Raw genomic sequence first — 22,056 nt, forward strand, 5'->3', positions numbered from 1 at the left:
GAGACATGGAAGAGAAGGGGGAGAGGAAGATGATGGGATTGGGGTGGGGATACCCAGGAATGTTGGGAAGCCCAGGGTAGGGCTGGGATGGCCTGTGCGGTCCTGTTCCGAACCTGCCTACTCTTTCCTGAGAAACAGAACTGTCCTCTGCTCAGAAGCCCGTGCACCCCCGAGCCCCCTCTCATGGAGCGCATTTCCCCATTTTACAAGAATCACATCTAAGGCTCAGAGAGGGCGGTCCCTCAACCAAGGTCACACAGGAATTGGGCTCTCTGCAGGGCGTAGAGCTGCTAGTGGCACTGCTGGGGTTGGGGGGTGGGTGTCGCTTCGCCTAGGCCCCCCTCGGGGAGGAGCTGGCCCGAGCCCCTCCTGCTCCCCCGCCCCTGAGGGGCGGCCCGGGGGGCGGGCGGAGGAAGTGAGCGCAGCGGGGAGGAATGCGAGCGGGCGGGGCGCGGCGGCCCGGGGCAGCGGGGCAGCCCGGCAGGCAGCCGGGGCGGCGGGGCCGAGCGCGCGCCATGCCTCACTTCACCGTGGTGCCGGTGGACGGGCCGAGGCGCGGCGACTATGACAACCTCGAGGGTCTCAGTTGGGTGGACTACGGGGAGCGCGCGGAGCGGGAGGACTCGGACGGTGAGGGCGCTCCCGGTGGGGGCTTTGGTGGGGGGGCAGGGGAGCGGGCCACGCGTGGCTGGCGCTCGCAGAGACCCCCGAACCGTGCGAGCACACGTCGATGGGGGCCCAACTTTTCTTAGTCTGCCCCTCCGCCACCTCTCTCGCTCCGCGCACGCAGACACTACTTTCCTGGGCCCCCCGGCGCCCGCGGCTGGGCCGCCCTCCCCATCCCAGCTCCTCCCTTGCGGGCCGCGGGCGGGAGCTGCAGACGTGGCCGACGAAGGAAGCCAGGCCGGCGGGGCCGCCCGGATCGAGAATAGCGCGGAGCACCCATCTCTGGCCCTTCCCGCCTGGGAGCACAGCCGCAACCCGGACCCCACTCCCAAGACCTTCTGTGAACCTCTCCCAGCCTCCTCTCGCCTCGCCTGCCCATTTGCGCTTCAGCGACTCAGGCCCTGAGACTACCCTCTCTTTTCTCTCCTCCCAGAGCCAGCAAAGAAGGTTGTGCCTGCCTGAGGGGGTCTAGGGGTAACTGCCTGTGAGTGCACTCCAGCTGATTCCACCTCAGAGCTGGAGGTCCCCTGGGCATCTGTGAAGCACTCCGCAGAACCAGGCTTGTCTGGAGGCTGCACATGAATTAACTCGTTTAATCCTCCCAATTTTGCCCAGGGGATAGGTCCTGTTACTCACGCTTAGGAAGGAGTGAACTGAGGAGTGGAGCAGTTATTAAATCTGCCCCAAGGCATTCAAACCCAGGCTTAGAAACTCCAGTGCCCTAACCTTAAGCCTAGGTGTTAGAATTGGGCCTAAAGGTGGTCCCGCTTCTTTTCTTCCAGGTTCCTGCCTCTCCCAAGCCCCTTTCTCCATCTTCCACCCTAGGAATCCCTGGGGGTGAGGGGCTCTCCTTGCTAGGACTCTCTTAGAAAGCATGTCTGTGCAAATAGCAGCATATATATGTTCTTGTGCAAGTGTGACGTTGTATCAACCTGACAGCTGTGTGTGGAGTGGGCTGCTAGACATGAAGGTTTACAGCTGTGTGCATGCACACACTCCACCTCCACCCCTGCCCCTAGCCTTATTCCAGTGGTCAGCAAGAGCCAGTGTCCCCTGATTCCCAGTTAGCCCTGGGACGTTCTTTTCCTACAGAGGCTGGGCAGGGCTGCATCCCCAGATCAGCCTGGACCAGTGGGCAAGCAGAGCTGAGCCAAGCCTCTGGCCCCGCCCTGGCGTCCCAGGGTGACTGGGGGGACCTGGAGCCACATTGGCTGATTCCTGCCAGGTCCCTCCAAGCTGAGCCAGCTCCTCCCACTAGTCCCCCTCCTTCTCCTCTTGCTCCTTTTCAGCCAGAACTTGGCTGTGTCTGCAGTATGGGGGACACTCTGCGCCCTGGTGAGTGATTATGAACCTTCTTGGTAGGGACTGCAAAAGGTTAGGGAGCACAAAAACAGCCTCAGGTCCATCTCATGGGGCCACTCCAACCTGGTACCTGACTCTCTCAAGGCTCATACGTAAGCTCCAAGGGGTGTAAATGGGCCTCTCATCCACCTCACTATGGCTTGTGGGCAGGGGGAAGGAAGGTTCTAGAGGGGTACCCCTGGCAGATCCCTGTGAGCACAGGGATGAGGACTCTCACCTGGATCCCCACTTGTAGCTGGTGTGTTCATAGCTGTTGGCAGGAACACACAGTTATGTGGACCTCACAGGAAGTCCCCAGGACTACGCCATGCCCTGGTTCATTGGGGGTCTCAGGTTGGTATCTGAGTAGCTTTGGCCTGGCAGGCGTGTCCAGACCTGCCCTGGAATTTCTGGAATAGCTGAGGGCAGTACAGACATCCAGGCACTGCTAAGGTTTCCCCACCTTCCCACAGTTCCTTGGGAGCTGTCCTTAAACAAATCTTTGGGGAAATCCAAGGAATGACTGCAGGGTGTCTGGCGCCAGATTGTTCCTTTTCTGATGCATCTGGGTCGTTGCAAGAGTGGGTGTTACTATCTCTACTTCATAGAAGAGGAAACTAAAGCAGGATAGAAAGGGTAAGGAGGTTGCCCTGGGTCACACAGAGGGAGGGTCTGGAATCCAAGCCAGGCTGCCAGCCATGTGAGCGCCAAGAACTGTGAGTATATGCACCCTGGGCTAACTGCAAACCCCAGCCACTCTTCTCTGGTTAAAGGCTACCTGTACCCTGAGGTGGATCTTGGGATGAACCAGGGCCCAGAAGAGTAGGAGTAGGAAACTTGTAGCTTAGCTGCCACCTGATTCTGGTGGATCCTGGGACCCAAATTTGACTCCTCTCACCGGGTGACCATGTCTCTGAATCTCTCTGAGCCTTATTTTCCTTGTTAGTAAAAGGAAATAAATAATATCTATGGGAGTGCTGCTATGAATACTAAAGGCAACCCTTGGATAGGCTCTCAGCCACTCTGGGTCATGGCTGGAGGGACAAGGACCAGGTGGGTTTAGGAGGACTATTCACAAGCATTTGGCAGAGGGTACTGCTATGTGCTCAACTCTGCATTTTCTGGATACCAGTGCTGTCTCTTCAGAGAAATAGGCAACAATGGTGAGAGAGGCTGCAGTGCACGAGCTTAGCATAATTTATAATTTATTTCCAGCCTACTTTCACAAAAGGGTCAGAAGAGATAAATGCAACAAAAGTGTCTCCCCAAAGCACTGGAACAGTCAGAAAGATCATAACCATGAAGAGGAAGAGGGTAAGGACTCTGAGATGAGACAGATGGTGACGGTACCTAAGGAGTAACTTTAGCTTGGAGATTCCTGGCAGCCAGGGCAGGAAAGGAAAGAAGATGCGCTCTACAGCTGCCATTTTCTGACAAAATGAAGCATCTGACTTACTCAGAAGAGACACTTTTTTTGGTCACACTTTTCACTTTTCAGAGGCTTCTCACTGAAGGGCTGTTAATGGAATGAGCAGTGTTACTGGGTTTTCTGATTTTTCTTGTAGCTCCTTATCCTGATTGTGAACAAGTATCAAGGGTACAGCAAATTTCATAGAGTGTCTGAGGAGCTAAATGACCCCATGAGGCTTTAACATGACCCAGTGGGCTGTCCTGAACTCTTGCTTGCTTTCTTTGTCCACTGTGCTGTTGGCACGACCTACATACAATTGTGTAGCTCGTGGGACTGCGCTGCTTGTCTCACTTAGATAGTTCAGGTTCCTACGTGAGGTGATACATCCCTTTCACATGCTGGGGGAACAAAGAGCTGACTGCTCCCAAATTTTCATCAGCACACTTTACCTGTCCGTCTCTGGACAATAAAGAATCCACAGTGCAGCACCTACTACTGAATGTTGTCAGCTCAGAGAAGGCAAGTTAAATCTTACGCCGATGGCAAGAGAATGTTTCAGATGGAAGAAGCATCATTCAGCATTCTTAGCTGCAGACAAGAGAAATGAAGGGGGGTTATTGAACCAGGGAGGGTTGGCACATAACAAAACCAGGCCTGGCCAGTGCATGGCTGGGACACCACTAGTGGGTCGGTGATGACAATTCTGTTGCCACCTACATCAATGGATACTAGGCCAACCCCACTGCCACGGTTATTGCCATCCAACACCAATATGGCTTTTGTGACCCAAGATGATAGCTTTCCATTTGCTATGAGGCCTCCAGCCACCGCCGCAGCTGACATACTGTCTAGAGGGGGACAAAAGCACCTAACGACTAGAAAAAGCGTACTTGGTGTCCTCTGCCTACTCGATGGAAAACTGGGAATGTAACCCACAGAGACAGAAAAAGGATAAAGTCTGGGAAATGGGAGAATTTGAATGCTGAACAACCAGAAAAAGCAGCTGAGCTTCGGGTCGAGGCGGGCTTATTTAAAAAAGGGTCTTCCCGCTTCCTTTCCGCGAGGTTTACTTGGAGCTTGGAAGCGGGATGCTGGGTGAAGGCTGGTATCAGCCTCGCTCTGCGGCAAGTTGCTGGGACCTAGAAGGGAGACCAACAGGCTTCCGTTTATAATCCCTGCTCAGTCCACCACCCACCTGGCCCGGCTTTCTCCTAGGGTTTTCTTAGGCGACCCTACGTGGCTCCTTGCACCACTTCCGCCGTCTGGACAGTCCTTTTGCCTCCTCCCAGCATGCCCTGGGCTGCCCTCCAGGACGCCCCCGCCCAGTGCATGGTGGGATAGCGAGCAGGCGGCCTGCTGGCCATGGCCGCTGAAGGCACCCTGTGTGGCTTCATCTACCTGGAGGGCAGCGCCCAGTCGGGCCCTGAGGACCCTGAGCCCTCGACGCCCAGCATGCTGGGTATTCAGATGGACCTGGAAAATGGGAGTCGGGGTTGAGGGTGGGGGGAGGCTCTGGGACGGTCGGAGGGCTGGCCAGGACTTGGCCACGCCCCTCCCACCAGGCTCCGCCCCTCGGCCTTAACACGTGGTTGAGCTAGTGTGTCGGGGCCCTTCACAGAGCTGCCTTAGAGGAAGTGTTGCGCTGGCTTTTAGTCGTAGGTCACTCTGCTAATTATGGCTCTTCACGGCAAAGTATGATGGGGAAACAGGCCCAGCCTGGTACACTGGCCCCTAAAATGCTCCACAGAGATATGTTTTGTGGGCTGGCTTGTAGGGCTGGGGTGCAGGCAAGCTGGGGACTCAAGAGGCAGACCTTGACTGAGATTTTTGTCCCTCTCTCTCCATAGGACATGGCAACCACAGAGAGAGCAGCCCTTTTCTTTGTCCCTTGGAGGCTTCCAGAGGAAGTGACTACTACGACAGGAACCTGGCACTATTTGAGGTAGCTGAGCAGCCATTCTGGGCCACAGGTGTGGCAGGCAGGTGGGGGTGGTGCAGGGACCCTTCAGAACTCAAGCCTATGCTAAGCAGGCAGTCTGGACAGTTGTGTCACCTAATATCTCAGCTCCTCCTAAAGTCTCCCCTTTTCTGCCTATTTCCCTTGGCCCTTTGAACCGAAACTGCTTTCCCAGAGTCCATTCACAGCCCTACACCATTATCACCTCCAGGGGTATGTACTTTTGATTTCTATGTAGCCCCTTGCCAGGTGACCACCTGTCAGGGTTTCTCATCTTGGAATTTCCTTTCTTCCCTTTACTTACAGGATTTCTCATTTTTCCATCTCCTGTGAACTCTTCCTTGTTCTCTCTGGTTGGCTCTTCTAACTCTGTCTTCATATTTATAGAGTACTGGTCCTTCTTACTGGATCTCCTTTCCGTCTCCACATCTGCAGGCTTAGTGGACACCTCTCTGCAAACATTCCCAATATTATGCCTCTGAACTTGAACTTTATCCTCTTCAGACTCAAGCTTAGAAGTTGGATCTGGATTTAAGGCATGGTTTAGGCCTCTAAACGCTGACCCATACATTCAGCTGCCCCGTGGAATCTCATGGGCTCCTTGTCAGCCTCCATATGCCCCAATAGACCTGCATCTTCACTTCTCACTTCAAACCAGTTTTTCCTTGTGAGATGACAGACAGGGAGAGACTAAATGGGCAACAGGCAGGTAGAGGCGTGGTGCTGAGAAGGGCGCAGGAATAGGGAAGGTCTAGACTCAAGCGGGGGTTGGGGAGCCTGAGCCCTGGAGGCCTCCTGACCTGGAAAAATGGCAAGTTTCTGCAGCAAAGGCTTTGATCTGGCTCCACCTGAAGATGGGCTAGGGGGCCAGGATCCTACCTTAGGGATTGAGGTATGTTACAAAGCCTGGGGCCTGAGGAGAAGACCATCTGAGAGGCTCAGGGTCTGGGCAAATAAGAGAGACTTAACTTGGTTCCAGACATCCTCTTTTGACTTCCTTGGTTCGCTGGGATGGCTTTTTTGTGTGTGTGTGGGAGCATTGTGGGCAGATGTGAGTACCAGAGGGCCACTCTGTGGCTGGGAAGTAGACAGGCAGAACATTCAGGATGAAGTGTGTCATTCACTCTTCTGCCAGCTGTGCCCTGCCCTGCCCTGCCCTTACCCGAGGCAGGTAGTTTTCACAAATGGGCTGGTAGTGATTGTAGCCAAGATAAGGCAGAGAGAAGCAGTCATTGGACTGGGCCTTTGAGTGGCACGTGGTAGGGTGTGGTGCGCACACCAGTCCAGTAGGCTGGCTTGGGCTTCCCCAGGCAAAAAGTGGAATCAGGCCCAGGCCTGCTTGAGGGCTTGGCAAGGGGCCAGAAGCCAGGCTGCTGGCTACACACGAGTAGCCTGGCACCTTCAGGGCCCATTGCCAGATTGCCCTGTGGCTCTGTTTACAGGAGGAGCTGGACATCCGCCCAAAGGTATCATCTCTTCTGGGCAAGCTCGTCAGCTACACCAACCTCACACAGGGTGCCAAGGAGCATGAGGAAGCTGAGAGTGGGGAGGGCGCCCGCCGGAGAGCAGCCAAGGTGAGCTGGTCGGGGCAGTAGGGGGGCCAGTCCTAGGAGGACAGACAGACTCAACACCATGGAATTGGCAACTGTGAGCATCCCAGGGGGTGTGGGTAGCAGGTACGGTGAGCATGGATGAAGGGCACTGAGTGCCTTGGGCTCAAGAAAGCTTTAAGTGGTGGCCTGAAGAGGACCCTCTGATGGGGGCAGAGGGCCAAGAAGACCCCAGGAACGATAGTGAGAGTGATGGCTGCCTTTTCTCTGCCTTCTCTGTGTACCAGGCGTCATGCTAAGCAGTGGGCTTGGGTACTTGCCTGCCATCTTCACAACAAAGGTATAAAACAGGTGCTACTTTCATCCTCATTTTACGGACAAGGAGACTAAGTGTTAGAGGCATGAAGTGACTCGTCTGAGGTCACTCAGCTAGACAAGATGAATGCGTACACTAGAAGACAGATTTGTGGGTTTACTGTGTGATAGATGACTATAGAGGGCCAGAGCCCTGGCATTCCATCAGGATGGTTAAGGGTAGGAATCAGGAACCTGGTTGTACACTGGGGCGATGTAATCAAGTGACCAAAACCTGCCCCTCACTGTGTTGCTTCCATTGGCAGACCTCTCCAACAGCCCCTTTGTTCCTCAGGTGCCAAAGTTAGGGGCATGTTTGGAACATAACACTGTCTCTTGGAGCTTACCTCTCCCTCTCCTGTCCCCATCCCTGGTCACTATCCAGGCCTCTGGCCCTCCAGCCATCCTCTCCACTCCGGATGAGTTTACACATCCTTGCTCAGCTGCCCTATAGGATGGGGCTCAGTTTAAGTGAAGGTTGGGTTTTTATTCCATATTTTCAGTTTGAAGGCAAGGAGCCCTCCCTCTCCACCTGAGTCTCCACCTGACTCCCTGAGGTTTAGGAAGCAGCTGTGATTTAAAAGAAGCTTAAGGGCTGTCTGGGTGGCTCAGTTGGTTAAGTGTCTGACTCTTGATTTCAGCTCAGGTCATGATCTCTGGCCTTTGGGATTGAGCCCTGTGTCGTGCTCCGGGCTCTGCGTGGAGTCCTTGTCTCCCTCTGCTCCAACCCTTACTCTCATGCACAGGCATGCACACGTGCTCTCCCCCACTTTCTCAAATAAAAAAAAAAATTTTTTTTAATAAATAAATAAATAAATTTTATGTTTGGCACTAGCTGTAGTATTCTTGCTGGAGGTCAGCACTAATAGAAGTTGTTCCTGGTTATGATAAACTGGGGACGCAGCCTCAGACCTGCTTGTGAAATTTGGGCCTTGCTGGGGTGGCCCAAGGAGAGGGTACACAGGACTGTTGTGCACCCCTCACCTTGCTCCTCCAGGAGGCAAACCAGCCCCCACTTCAGAGAGGGCAGCTAAGGTCTTGAGGTCACTCAGACCTGACCCCCTCTCTATACTGCTGGTTGTGATTTAGATTTTGCTGGCACTTAAAAAAAAAAAAAAAGATTTTGCTGGCACTTTCTGGACCACCCATGGCAGAGAAGCCCGGGTATCTGTAGCTCTCCCTATTCAGTCCTGCAGGGGTGTGTCAGCCTCTAAGAGTGTTGCTTGCAGTGGGTGGTAGGATCCTTGATAAGAGCTTCCTCCCTGTTCCTTCTGGCTGAATCCAGGGACCTGATGGTTGGAAGTTAAAAGGTCCCTGAGAAAGACTAGCGCACATCTCAACAAGAGTGTCAGATGGAAGTCTGTGTTAGTGAAGGGTCAGGGTCCCCTAGCCTATGAGGAGCCTTGTCAGGATGCTGGGATCCAGCCTCAGCTTACCTGCCCAGCTCACTCGGCTCTAGGGTTGGGATGTGAGAGCTTGGCAGCGTGTCTCAGTTTCAGTGGCTTTTCCATGGAGGAAGGAGAAGGCTGGTCCAGTCTGCAGTGGGTCAGCAGGAATCTAGGGAGTTGTAACCACTGAACTGTGATCCTTACCCAGGACGGGTCTGAGCAGGGCCCTCAGGAAAGGAGACTTAAAGCAGGAAGGGTGGGCCTCCAACCAGACCCAAGACAGCCTCTCCGTGGCAGCTGCTCTGCCTCTGGCCAAATGACCTTCGGAGGCTGCCAGAGGTTATTTGGGGATGCAGAAAGCATTTCCGGCCCTGCCCTTTCCCACACTGCCCTTTCCCCAGAGTGACTCAGCTTAGAATGGAGGTGGGGCTGGGAGCTGCCACCATCCAGTGAGTGGTCCAGGCCCTCTATGAAGGGTTCAGAACCCAGATGAGATGTGCTTATCACCTAAAGTTTGAGGGACCATTTGTTCATACTCTGGCCTTTCCAGGCCCTTCTGAGGCCCTTTTAGGCTGCACATAGATTTTGCCCCAGACCTGGACCCTTCAGTAGAGTTCCTGTGGCCACATGGTTCTCTCTGACACCCCAGCTCCAGGGCAGCAGGCTTTGCTGGGGCTCTTGTGAAAGCTCTTATGGCCCTACTGCCCTAGGCTGCACTCAAAGGGAACCTTTCAGGAAGGTGCTAGCCTTGCCTCTTATTTCAGCCTCTGCCCTGACCTCCTGGATGACCCCTACTCTGCCCTTAAAGAGTTGAGAAATTCTGTCTGGATTTGTCCACTGGACCTTCCTCACCTGTCCTTCAGCTTGAGTTTCTATTGTTTCTGCAGGATTTTCCCAGCAGGTTATCCCAGGGGCCTTTCAAGGCACTACTCACTGGGCTCAGGGTCACCTTTTGGGTACCTGTAGGGTCTACTGGTGATAGAAACGTGAGCAAACCGACTATAACCCAGTGTAGCCATGAGACATTTGAGTGAACAGTTACCATGTATATCAGATGTGTTGAGGGGATGCAACTCAACCTAAGGCAACCCAGGAGAACTTCCTGGAAGAGGCAACCGTTAAGCACCTGAAGGTTCAACTGAAGAGGAGTTAGCTAGGCAGTGAGACAGGGCTGACCCTTCCTGGCAGAGCCCAGCACATGTCCTGGTTCAGAGGCTGTGCGGGACCAGTGTCATCAGGGGCTGAAGCTGTCAGAGAAGGTGACGGGGCTCATGTGGTGGCCCAAACCAGGGAATCTGGCCCACACTGAATTACAGGATGGACAATGCAGAGAGTTTTCAGCATGGACTATGAGTTTGGGCTTGGTTTTCAGAGACCTGCTCTGGTAGCCGAGTGGGCTGGAATGTGGAGAGGTTGACAGGCACATTGGGGTGCCACCCAGGTGCCACAGGTGTGGTACCCCAGGTTCAGGGGACTAGGCCAAGGGAAGGTAGCCTGATCTCAGGGCAGCTTGAGAGAGAGACGAGGCAGCCCTTGGTATCCACCAGGACTGGAGTTGGGGGTTGGCAGAGGAAGTCCCAGGGATAACTTCTTGGACTCTAACGTGGATGACATGGGATCTGCCGGGTGAGAAGTTGGGCGTCCATGACAGATCTTTCTTTCTAGAAGTTTAACTGAAGAGAGGAAGGGAAGGGGGCCACACCTTGAGAGGGAAGTGAGGCTCAAAAGCTCACATGTGGGGTTTTGAAAACCCAAACTGTCTTCATATGTGGAAGTCAGCATAGATATCCTAGCTGTCACACCAACCCCCCGTGCTTCCCAGGACTGCACTCGGGATTCCAACCTACCGTTCTGAGAGAACACCCCAGGGATAAGGAGTCTTCTGAGTGACCGGGGGCTGGCCTTCCGTGCTCCCTCTGGGCCCCTTTGATGTTCCGTGTTCCCCTCCTCCCCTCCTGCTCCACAGGCACCCAGCATGGGCACCCTCATGGGGGTGTACCTGCCCTGTCTGCAAAATATCTTCGGGGTTATCCTGTTCCTGCGGCTGACCTGGATGGTGGGCACGGCCGGTGTGTTGCAGGCCCTCCTCATAGTGCTCATCTGCTGCTGCTGTGTGAGTATCCTCGCGGGGGTAGGGGCCGCAGGCACCGCACGGAGCCCACCCCGCCGAGCTGCTCACCTAGGCCTCCTTCCCACAGACCCTGCTGACGGCCATCTCTATGAGCGCCATCGCCACCAATGGTGTGGTTCCAGGTGGGTACGCACCACCCCAGGCCTGGTGGGAGGAAGGGGTCCAGAAGCCCGTGCCCATGCCCTCCTTCCCCCCAGGCCGTTGTCTGGTGAGGTCTTAATCTCTGGGAGCACCCTTGCTTGAGGGATTTTGAGATTGTTGTTATGTTTTATGTTCTGTTTGTTTAGTCTAAAAGTAGTTGTTTTTTTTTTTAAAGATTTTATTTATTTATTTGACAGACAGAGATTACAAGTAGGCAGAGAAGCAGTCAGAGAGAGGAGGAAGCAGGCTCCCCGCTGAGCAGAGAGTCCGATGTAGGGCTCGATCCCAGGACCCTGGGATCATGACCTGAGCCAAAGGCAGAGGCTTTAACCCACTGAGCCACCCAGGCGCACCCAAAATAGTTTTTAAAAAAAGGGTACTCAGGCTGACAAGATGATGGGACCTACGGGGTGGCCCACACCAAGGAGTCTAGACACTATGGATTATAAGATAGACAAGGTAGAGGGTTTTCATTTTCACGACAGGTGACGAAATTGGACTTCGCTCTCAGAGACCCTGTTTATTTATTCAACCAGTTTTTATACTAACGTAGATTTCCGGATATTTATGTTATTCTTTGGATCATAATCCAGTGCTATCACTATTTATCTTATTGTTCAAACTGTTCCACTTTGGCTCTTTAACTATTCAAGTTGGGTTCTGTCTCTGGACTTTTTTTTCTCCCCCACACCCCTGTGTGGATTTTTGTTTTTAAATAACAGCTTTATTAATATTAGTACAAAAGTAAGGTGGGGGGGGAGGCAATATATGATGATTACCATAAGAAGGTTTGGAAGTGAAGAAAAATACAGAAAGGAAAATTGAAAGTACCCATAATCCCATCATCCCGAGTTAGAAACAGTTTATTTGGTTATTTAAACAGGATCAATAAGATATTACCTAATTTATGTGATTATTCTGCTCTCGAGTTCTGGTTCCTCACCATTGTAAACTTGTCATGAACAGCATTGCACACAGATCTCTGTTCAGGCCCTTGATAGCTCCCTTAGGAGAGGATCCTAGAGATAGGATTAGAGCCCTGGAAAGGATTTACTTTTTAAAAGTCTTTGGAGCCCTATTCCCAGATTTTTCACCAGAGGCATTTTATTAGGAGCAGATTGAACAAGAAACATGGAGTCACTCTTGTCCCCTGCACCCTCACTAGCCCCAGGGGCCCAGTTTTGACTCCGTCAGTATTAGGCTCTGACAGAAGCACAGTCTCAAGGCAGGAGGGTTAGCCTGGTGGCCAGCCCTGTGCTGGAACCTGGGGACAAAAAAACTGGACCAAGCCCTTGCCTTGGTCTGGAGGGGTCTGACTAACAGACACAGCCCTTGTGAGGGGTGAGCATGCTGAGATAGGACAGCCCTGGCTAGAGGAGGCTGTGAGGACTGGCCTGAGTGCAGGGGGTTGGGGGACAGCGGGCTGCATGGGCACTGCTGTGGATCAGAGCTGTTCTAGCAAAGCTGTGTGTCTGAATTTCACTGGCCCATGCTGAATGTTGGAGTCCTGTGGGAAGGGGTTCAGCCCCAGCCCAGCCACTTATGAACTGTACAGCCTTGGGCAAGCCTCCTGACCCTCTGCTTATCTGTAAGTGGGAAAAACATTCCCTGTCACCCTGGGTGGTTGTGAGGGCTTGTCCTGCGGGGGGAACCCCTTGCAGAAGAACCAGACTTGACTCTCTTTTGTAGCTGGGGGCTCCTATTTCATGATTTCCCGCTCGCTGGGGCCAGAATTTGGAGGCGCTGTGGGCCTGTGCTTCTACCTGGGAACAACATTTGCAGCCGCCATGTACATCCTAGGTGCCATTGAGATCTTGCTGGTGAGTTAGGCTAAGCCCTGGCCAATTCTGCTCTCGTCCAACTAGTCCCTTTTCCCTAAGCCAGGCTGCTCATGCTCCCATCACCTCTGGCCAGGGGCTGGGGCTTACTATGTGGAGGGCCTTCTCAAGGGAGAAGGATCTTTGCTCACCCAGTCTCCCCTTCAAGCCCTTGCCAGTTTCGGCCAGGCAGGGGAGGGGCCTGGCTGCCTTCACCTTGATCCTGAGTGTTCCATCTACCTAGGCACCATTTCAGCCATAGCAGGTGGTCTGTAAACTGTTGCGTTTAACTCTGTGATCTCGGTGATCATGCAGAGCCTACCTCCTGGGCTTGTGTAGGCTCTGTGCCTGTTTCTCCCCAGGGCTCTGTGCCAAGGCCCTTCAGATCCATGTTATCCTTGTCCCTAAAAGGGTGAACAGCCACTGGACCTGTGCCCCCTCCATGAGCCCCAGGTGCACTCTGACTCAGCTTCCTCCTCCCCACTGAACTGCCCCAGCTGGTGGAGCAGAGATGGAGGGGTTGTGGGGAGCACAGAGTACACGTCCCTGGGGATCCAGACGATAGATGTTTAGAGGAACTGCCTCACTATCCCCACCTCCAGGTCCTTTGCCTGTAATAGGGCTCTGCTCCTGCATCTTCTCGGGTTGGGGAGAGGGGTTGTTTTTTGTTTTCCATTTCCCGCATTCCTGCATTTACTATTTGGATTTCTTCTGTAAGCGGAATGTGTCCTCTTCCCCGTTGATTTATTTATTTAACCATGTATTTGTATCACTACAGACTCCTGGGTATTTATTCTTTGGCTCATAATCCAGTACTATCATAATTTTATTTGTTGGCTCTTTAGCTATTCAGGTTGACTCCTGTGTCTGAATAAATCTTAAAAAAATTACAACTTTATTAAGATATCATTCACATACAATGCAGTTCTCTGCCCATTTTAAGTATACAAGTTAATGGTTTTTCGTATATTCACAGAGTTGTGCAACCATCAGCCACAGTCAGTTTTAGAACATTTTCATCCCCCCAAGAAGAAATCCCATTCTTGTTGGTAGTCTTGTTCCCCATTCCCCCCAGCCCTAAGCAGCCATTAATTTACTTTCTGTCTTTAATCGGATTTACCCATTCTGGATATTTCATGTAATGGGATCATAAAATATATGGTCTTTTATGACTGTCTTTGTCTAAATATTCTTTTAAAAAGAAAACCAAAGTGACAGAATTCACTTTCCAAAAAGGAAGATTGAACTTTCTTTATCTGTCTTGTTTCAGACGTACATTGCTCCGCCGGCTGCCATTTTTTACCCAACAGGCACCCACGATACATCAAGTGCTACCTTGAACAATATGCGGGTGTATGGGACCATTTTTCTGACCTTCATGACCCTGGTGGTGTTTGTTGGTGTCAAGTATGTGAACAAATTTGCTTCACTCTTCCTGGCCTGTGTGATCATCTCCATCCTGTCCATCTATGCCGGGGGCATCAAGTCAATTTTTGACCCTCCTGTGTTTCCGTAAGTAACCTGGGAATACCTCCACGCATCGCCCTGACATCCCTCCCAACGACGTGGCCTTTAAGTCCCAGAGACTGGAGGATGGGAACACACTGGGCCTCCAGCTGAGCAGGTGCTGATGTTTCTGCCCCTCCTATCCTTCCCCACAGAGTGTGCATGCTGGGCAACAGGACCCTGTCCCGGGACCAGTTTGACGTGTGTGCCAAGACAACCACAATGAACAATGAGACAGTGGCCACCCAGCTATGGAACCTCTTCTGCCACAGCCCCAACCTTACCACTGATTCCTGTGACCCTTACTTCCTGGTCAACAATGTGACCGAGATCCCTGGCATCCCCGGTGCAGCTGCCGGTGTGCTCCAGGGTGCGTGCGTCCTCCCTCCCATCCTCCTGCTTGGACACACGGGACACACGGGCAGAGTAGGAGGCAGGGAGCGAGTGCGGAAGGGGACTGGAGCACAGAGCTGTCCTTGTGTGGCCAGCTCAGGAATGGGGGGCATGTCTGGCTGCCTTCCCGGCCCAGCGGTGTCCTCTCAGCCTTGTTCCTGGCAGCTAGGTTTTGGGTGAAAAGAGCCAGTTTGGCCAGTGTCCCAGGCATGCAGCAGCCCCCAGAAAGTTCTGGCAGCCCCTCTCTCCTCAGCCACCCGCCTCTGATGCTGCCTGTGATTCTCACAGGAGCTATAAAGGGCTTCTGTGTAGGAGGCAGGCAGTGGGAGGCTCTGGTCAATGGTGGTTCAGCCACCTTTGCCTGTCAGCTTTCTGTCAAGACAGCTCCTTCCCTGTGGCCAATGCTGCCCCCCCGCCGCCCGCCAACATCCCGAAACCCCAGAGCCCCTTACAGCTGCAGCTTCTGACTGGGCTGCCTCAAACTGCCCCTGGGAAGTAAGCAGGGCCACAGTCCTGATGCCGCTGCCCCCACAGAAAACTTGTGGAGCGCCTACCTGGAAAAGGGCGAGGTTGTGGAGAAGCATGGGCTGCCTTCCACAGATGCCCTCGGCTTCAAGGAGAGCCTGCCCCTGTACGTGGTGGCTGACATCGCCACATCCTTCACCGTGCTGGTTGGCATCTTCTTTCCCTCCGTAACAGGTGAGTACCTCTCGCCCGCCCACCTGGCCCTGCCCTCACTCCGGGGGAGCCCCTGAGGGTGTCCTGTTGTTTTTGGAGGCATTATGGCTGGCTCAAACCGTTCCGGGGACCTCCGTGATGCCCAGAAGTCCATCCCTGTGGGGACCATTCTAGCCATTGTTACAACCTCCCTTGTGTGTATCCTTTCCCAGGCCACGGGTGGGTGGGGAGAGGGGCGGGAGGCCCTCATCTGCACATAAGTCACCGGCTGGCCAGCACACGCGTGGACACATACACACCTCATTCTTCACATGCGTGCGCGCGATGGGTGACACGAGACCCTCAACTGGGGTTGTCCCAGCTGCCTGCTGCCTCAGGCTGGGGTGAGGGGAGTGTGGGTTCTGTGTGGGGACCCAGGGGGGCGGCAGAGCCAGCGGAGGCCTCGCTTTCCTTGACACGACCGCAGACTTCAGCAGTGTGGTTCTCTTTGGCGCCTGCATCGAGGGTGTGGTACTCCGGGACAAGTGAGTGAGCCGGGCCCCTCCCTGTGGCAGGGGGCTCAGCTTTTGCCTGCCCTGACACCAGCTCCCCTCGTACACGTGGTCCCACACATGTCCTCAGGCTGCTGGTTGCCAGTGGTGGTCTGTGCCACCAGGTGAGTCCGGCCCCACCAGGACTTCTTCTTCTGAGAGGATGGTGGTTTTAGGACCAGGACTGGGCTGAGGGAAAGGACAGGGCCTAAGGAACTAGTCTTCTCTGCTGAGGGGCCGGAACTCTGCCCACCGTAGCCAGCCTTCCTGACTGCTGACATCTTTCACTCTGGGCAGCCCCCCCAGCAGGGTTTGGGGGCTCCTTGCATGGAGCATGGCCTGAGCCTGGCCCCTGCAGGTACGGCGATGGCGTCAGCAGGAACCTGGTGGTGGGCACACTGGCCTGGCCTTCGCCCTGGGTCATCGTCATCGGCTCCTTCTTCTCAACGTGTGGTGCCGGCCTGCAAAGCCTCACAGGGGCACCGCGCCTGTTGCAGGCCATTGCCAAGGACAACATCATTCCCTTCCTCAGGGTGAGCCCATCTGACCCACCCCCCACAGCCTGCGTGCCCCTGGCCACTCACACTGGCAGGGGAGAGAGGTAGGGGTATGGATGCCCTGCATCATGCTGGGGCCTCTCGTGGCCCTGGGGCTGTGTAGCCATCTGTGAGAAGTTGCTGAGAGCTGCCCTGGCCCAGCCCTGCCCTGCTGCTGGCAGAGCTACTTGGGCCCAGAATCCTCATGGCCTTTCTATGGCTCATTTACAGCAGAGTGTCCTGGAGAGATGGGAGGGCGGAGAAGCTTGTGGTACCTGTCAGGGCAGGTGTGGGCGTGACCCAAGCCCTGGAAGAGAGCCTTGGGAATGATGGAGGCTGGGCTGTGGCTTGTGGCCCAGGGTGTGGCATGGGGGTGAGGAACCAGCTTCTTCCCTTGCTGACCCCACTGACCCTGGTGCCTGCAGGTATTTGGCCATGGAAAAGCAAACGGTGAACCAACGTGGGCACTCCTCCTGACGGCACTCATTGCCGAGCTGGGCATCCTCATCGCCTCGCTTGACATGGTGGCCCCCATTCTATCCATGTGAGCTGGGGGCCAGGGGAGGGCAGGGGAATGGTCTTGGGAAAGGAGTCTGTACCCTCACCACCTGTCATCTAGGGGCCCCCAGCACCTTCCTGTGTAACCCTGTCCGGTGTTGAGGGTCCAGCTGGGAGCGGGGTCAGGCTGTGTGGGGAGAAGTGTGCATGGTCGAGCTCAGCCTGCCTCTGCATGGAGACGGTTCCAGAGTGAGCCCACCTTACACAGGATCTTAGAGACCAGCAGGTCCCACACTTCTCTGTGGGAGACTCCCAGAGCAGGCAGCCAGAGCCCTCCGCACCCAGTAGGGCATGCACTGAATGCCGAGTGCCTTGATGAAGTCACCACTGCCCCACCCATCTGTTTTCAAAGTTGTTTGCTTTTAAAGTTCTGGAGTCAGCTGGACATTTGAGGCCCCCGGTGCCGTGTAGAAGTTGGTCAGCATGTGGCACTTTCCAGGGGTCCCTGAGCCGGAGCTCCTGTGGTCACCATGTGCCCCTCTGCCAGTGGCTACTCTGCTTCTCCTCAGGCATCTCGTTCCACCGCCCGTGCTTGTTTGGTTACCACAGACCTACCCCTCACTGCCCGACTCAGCCTTTGGTGTGACAGGTCCTCCTTTCCCCCTGAAACAGCCCCTTAGCCAAAGCCAGGCCTGCCAGAATCGCTCTCTCTCACTGCCCCCAGCTCTGCTGGCGGCTCTGCTGCCCAGCTCCGCGTGTGCCTGCGTGTGCACCTACAACCGTTCTTGCCATCTTCATCAGATGGTGACCCCCCAGTGCCCAGGCCAAAGGGTGTATCAGCCTTTATCAGGTGGTTCTTCCCTGCAGCCCCAAAGGGACTGACCACTTCTCCGTTCTAGGGGTTTCTACCCCCTGGTATGCCTTTTCTAGTAAGTTGTCCTGGCTTCTTGTCTGCTATTCCTTTTTCTGCCAGCTGAAGGTGGAAGAGGGTGCTCCTTTCCCTCAGCCCTGTGCTCCTCAGCTGGAGGGCTCCCGCGTCCCAGCCTCCCACACCCACCGGAGTCCCCACAGGTCCCTACTTCATTGTATGCAAAATGGCCCTTTCATATTCCCTGGAGGTTCTCCTCTCCACATTCACAATAGCCTTTTATCCAACTGGTCACCTGGCCAGCATTGTCTGTCCTCTCCTGACACTGAGCGCTCCTTAGCGCCATCCTTTTCCACTGCTCCCCTCCCTGGAGCCCCCTTCCCACCTCATCTGCCTGTAGACACTTGCTGGTCCTCTGAGAGCTGACTCTGTGGACACCCCTACAGTGGGCCCTTCTGCCTCAGGCCCTGTGGCTGAGGAGACCTGACCACACAGGGCGGGGCCACCACACACTCCCGGTTCCTCAGCCAGGCCCAGCCTGAGGAAAGGCAGGTACGTCAGGCCTCTGGCTGCCGAGGAGGCTGCTCTGCACCAACCATTCCCTGTGCTGCAGGTTCTTTCTGATGTGTTACCTGTTTGTGAACCTGGCCTGTGCCGTGCAGACCCTCTTAAGGACACCCAACTGGCGGCCCCGGTTCAAGTACTATCACTGGTAAGCACCAGCCGGACCCATCATCCAAGTCCTCTGACACAAGAATTGTGGGGGAAGAGGGGAGCGCCGCCCAGGATGGAGTTTGAGTTTCCTGGGTAGCGTTGCTCTGGTAAGAGATTGGGGTGTTGGAGGGTTGGCTGGGGACCCTACTGATCTCCCTGACTCTGGTCCTTACCCACTCTGGCCCAGGGCGCTGTCCTTCCTGGGCATGAGCCTCTGCCTGGCCCTTATGTTTGTCTCCTCCTGGTACTACGCCCTGGTGGCCATGCTTATTGCGGGCATGATCTACAAGTACATCGAATACCAAGGGTAAGCGGGGCTGCCACCTGGTCAGGGCAGGTGGGGTGGTCTGTCTGTCGGGTTTGAGGGAGCTGAGCCATCTATTACTAGCCACCGTGGGTGTGGGGCCGGGATTCTGTGACTGGAACTGGCTCACATACACATGGACGGAATCCCGCGGGTGGGCCCAGGGGCTCACCAGCGCATGGTGGTCTCCGCAGGGCTGAAAAGGAGTGGGGTGACGGGATCCGAGGCCTCTCCCTGAGTGCTGCCCGCTATGCACTGTTGCGGCTAGAGGAGGGGCCTCCCCACACCAAGAACTGGCGGTGAGTTCACACCCGGGCTGGCAAGAGCCACTCTAGGTCCTCGGGCTGTTGGGAGGGTGGGAGGTCAAGAGATGCTGGCTCTCCCTCCCAAGTCCATGTTCCCTGTCCCAGGGTTGTCAAGTGCCCCTGGATTCTTGCTTCTCAAACCTGTGGGGGCCTGTGAGCTGAGAAAGGAGGAACAGGGGCTCCCTGGAAACCTGTGGCCCAGGTCTCAGGCTGTCCATCTGGGCCCTGCAGGCCTCAGCTGCTGGTGCTGCTGAAGCTGGACGAGGACCTTCACGTGAAGTACCCGCGGCTCCTCACTTTCGCCTCCCAGCTGAAGGCCGGCAAGGGCCTGACCATCGTCGGTTCTGTCATCCAGGGCAGCTTCTTGGAGAGTTATGGCGAGGCTCAGGCAGCCGAACAGGTGCCTGCCGTAGGGGGCAGGGTGCTGCACCAGACTGGAGGTGTCGGGGCTCCTGCTAACTCCTAGGAGAAGGGGACTAATCCTGGCCAGCCAGGTGGCCAGCACTGCTGCCCCAAGAGCTGAGGCAAGGGGGAATCGCTGTCCCGCCTTGAAAATATGGCCTCTGGGTGGGCGGCTTATCCCCTTCTCCTCCCTGACCCTCACCCCTGGGACACTCTGTGGAGAGGGAGCCCACCAGAGGGAACACTAATGGCCTTGTCTTCTGCCCCTGGTGTCTTCCCTACAGACAATCAAGAACATGATGGAGATTGAGAAGGTGAAGGGCTTCTGCCAGGTGGTCGTAGCCAGCAAGGTTCGAGAGGGGCTGGCCCACCTCATCCAGTCTTGTGGCCTGGGCGGCATGAGGCACAACTCTGTGGTGCTGGGCTGGCCCTACGGCTGGCGACAGAGCGAGGACCCGCGTGCCTGGAAGACCTTTATCGGTGCATGACGGGGCAGGTCCTGGGCTGTGGGAGAGGGGCTGGGGATCAAGTAAGGGTGGAGGCCCGAGGGCCACAGGCTGGCCTTCAGCAGTGGCCTTCTTCCCCAGACACCGTGCGTTGCACCACGGCGGCCCACCTGGCCCTACTCGTCCCCAAGAACATCGCCTTCTACCCCAGCAACCATGAGCGCTACCTGGAGGGCCACATTGACATTTGGTGGATCGTGCACGATGGGGGCATGCTCATGCTTTTGCCTTTCCTGCTACGCCAGCACAAGGTGGGCCGGCGGGGTGGAGGCAGGCGGGCAGGGCTGGGCCCTTGGTGGGGTGGCTTGTGGCTAAAGCGCCTACCTGCTCCTGGGGCCCAGGTGTGGAGGAAGTGCCGAATGCGCATCTTCACTGTGGCCCAAATGGACGACAACAGCATCCAGATGAAGAAGGATCTGGCCATCTTCCTGTACCATCTGCGCCTTGAGGCGGAGGTGGAGGTGGTAGAGATGGTGAGTCACCTGCCCCTGTGGCCCCAGGGCTGCCCTGCCGCATGCAGCCCATTCCTTGTGGCCCATTCTCTCTCTCCAGCACAACAGCGATATCTCTGCATACACCTATGAGCGGACACTGATGATGGAACAGCGCTCCCAGATGCTGCGGCAGATGCGGCTGACGAAGACGGAGCGGGAGCGAGAAGTTGGTGGCTCTCTTGTTTGGGGCAGGGGCGCGGGTGGTAGGTCAGGCTTCGGAGACCCCATTGGTTTGGGGAATTGGAATGACTCACCCCACCTACCCTCACCTGAGTCAGTACCCATTTCCCGGAGGCCCAGTGCTCATGTTGGGCCAGCCAGGCCGCCCTTTTCCTGTGGCACCAAGGCTGACTTTCCTCAGGCCCAGCTGGTCAAGGACCGACACTCAGCCCTGCGGCTGGAGAGCCTGTACTCAGACGAGGAGGATGAGTCTGGCACTGGTGCTGACAAAATCCAGATGACATGGACGCGGGACAAGTACATGGCGGCTGAGTCCTGGGACCCTAGCCATGCCCCTGACAATTTCCGGGAGCTGGTGCATATTAAGCCGTGAGTGTAGCAAAAATGGACCCCACCATAGAGGAGTCTGGGAGTGGAGATGTGCTTGGGTCGGAGAAGGTTTTTGGTGGACCAGGGGTGGGGCCTGTGATCAGCTGCATCTCCTACAGGGACCAGTCCAACGTGCGTCGCATGCACACTGCCGTAAAGCTCAACGAAGTCATTGTCACGCGCTCCCACGATGCCCGCCTGGTTCTACTGAACATGCCTGGCCCACCCAAGAACAGCGAAGGTGATGAGAACTGTATCCTCTTGTGGAGAGGGAAGCAGTGGGGAGGTAGACAACACTTGAGGTCAGGCCAGGAGCTCTTCTCCTTAGATGCCCGCGGGGAGTGCGAGGTTACCCCAGCTCTGATTAATAGGCCAAACTTCCCTGGGTGCCCCTTGGTGCCGGTGCTGCCTCCTTGACCTGATGCCCTACAGACATGGAGTTCCTGGAGGTGCTGACCGAGGGCCTCGAGCGTGTGCTGCTGGTGCGTGGCGGTGGCCGTGAAGTGATCACCATCTACTCCTGAGCCGGCTAGACACTTGTGGCTTGGAGTGAAGGTGTCCAGGATAATAGCCCCCTCCTAGCACCTATCCAGCAGCCCTGCTTTGCCTGGCCCTGTCCTGGACCCAGCTCTGCTAGGTCTCTGTGGAAGCCCAGGCGTGGACTGATAATGACGATGGATCCGAAGTTCTGCAGGACCCTGAGAGGTCTGGGGACTTCCCCATCCAGCACCTTAGGAGGGCTGTCCTGGCTGGAGAAGACTTAGGGGGAGGGGGGCTCACATGGGATTAGAAGGCAGCCTGCCCAGGAACGCTATTTATTGCATATTTATTGTTTGGATGTCACCATCAGAGAGGAGAGGAAGGGCAACAGGGGAGGGGGGTCTGGCCCCGCCCACCTGCAGGAAGACCTGGCTCAGGCTCCTGTGGGCAGGGTCCCCCACCAAGCCAAGCCGAATGGAACTGGCCAGCTGGAGCCTGACTTTTTTCAATAAAACATTGTGTACTTCTGGGCCTCCT

The 22,056-nt window shown here is 55.5% G+C and overlaps 1 protein-coding gene and 1 long non-coding RNA gene across 3 annotated transcripts; one reads left to right on the plus strand and one right to left on the minus strand.

Annotated features, from left to right (window-relative positions):
* Positions 1-419: 419 nt before the first annotated feature.
* On the plus strand, positions 420-22,051 carry SLC12A4 (solute carrier family 12 member 4). 2 transcript variants are annotated; one of them, XM_082711663.1, is made up of 24 exons: positions 420-630; positions 5,266-5,360; positions 6,818-6,949; positions 10,634-10,780; positions 10,866-10,920; positions 12,629-12,759; positions 14,027-14,268; positions 14,418-14,632; positions 15,190-15,354; positions 15,433-15,531; positions 15,800-15,857; positions 16,222-16,396; positions 16,825-16,943; positions 18,379-18,477; positions 18,667-18,786; positions 18,978-19,082; positions 19,320-19,488; positions 19,775-19,970; positions 20,078-20,247; positions 20,338-20,469; positions 20,549-20,656; positions 20,852-21,039; positions 21,159-21,292; positions 21,472-22,051. In XM_082711663.1, exons 1-24 carry the CDS (start codon positions 435-437, stop codon positions 21,561-21,563), a joined length of 3,342 nt encoding a protein of 1,113 aa, XP_082567789.1. In that variant the 5' UTR covers positions 420-434; the 3' UTR covers positions 21,564-22,051. The 2 variants fall into 2 exon arrangements, with proteins under 2 accessions (XP_082567789.1, XP_082567788.1); XM_082711662.1 differs by lacking the exon at positions 21,472-22,051 and having other exon boundaries at positions 21,159-21,465.
* LOC309853582 lies at positions 3,492-5,256 on the minus strand. The gene is made up of 2 exons (XR_014305815.1): positions 4,614-5,256; positions 3,492-4,006 (listed from the first exon to the last, which is right to left on the minus strand). It is a non-coding gene; the product is annotated as an uncharacterized lncRNA (long non-coding RNA).
* Positions 22,052-22,056: the final 5 nt, after the last annotated feature.

The sequence above is a fragment of the Mustela nivalis genome (genome assembly GCF_964662115.1).
Source record: "Mustela nivalis genome assembly, chromosome: 18".
NCBI lineage: Eukaryota > Metazoa > Chordata > Mammalia > Carnivora > Mustelidae > Mustela > Mustela nivalis.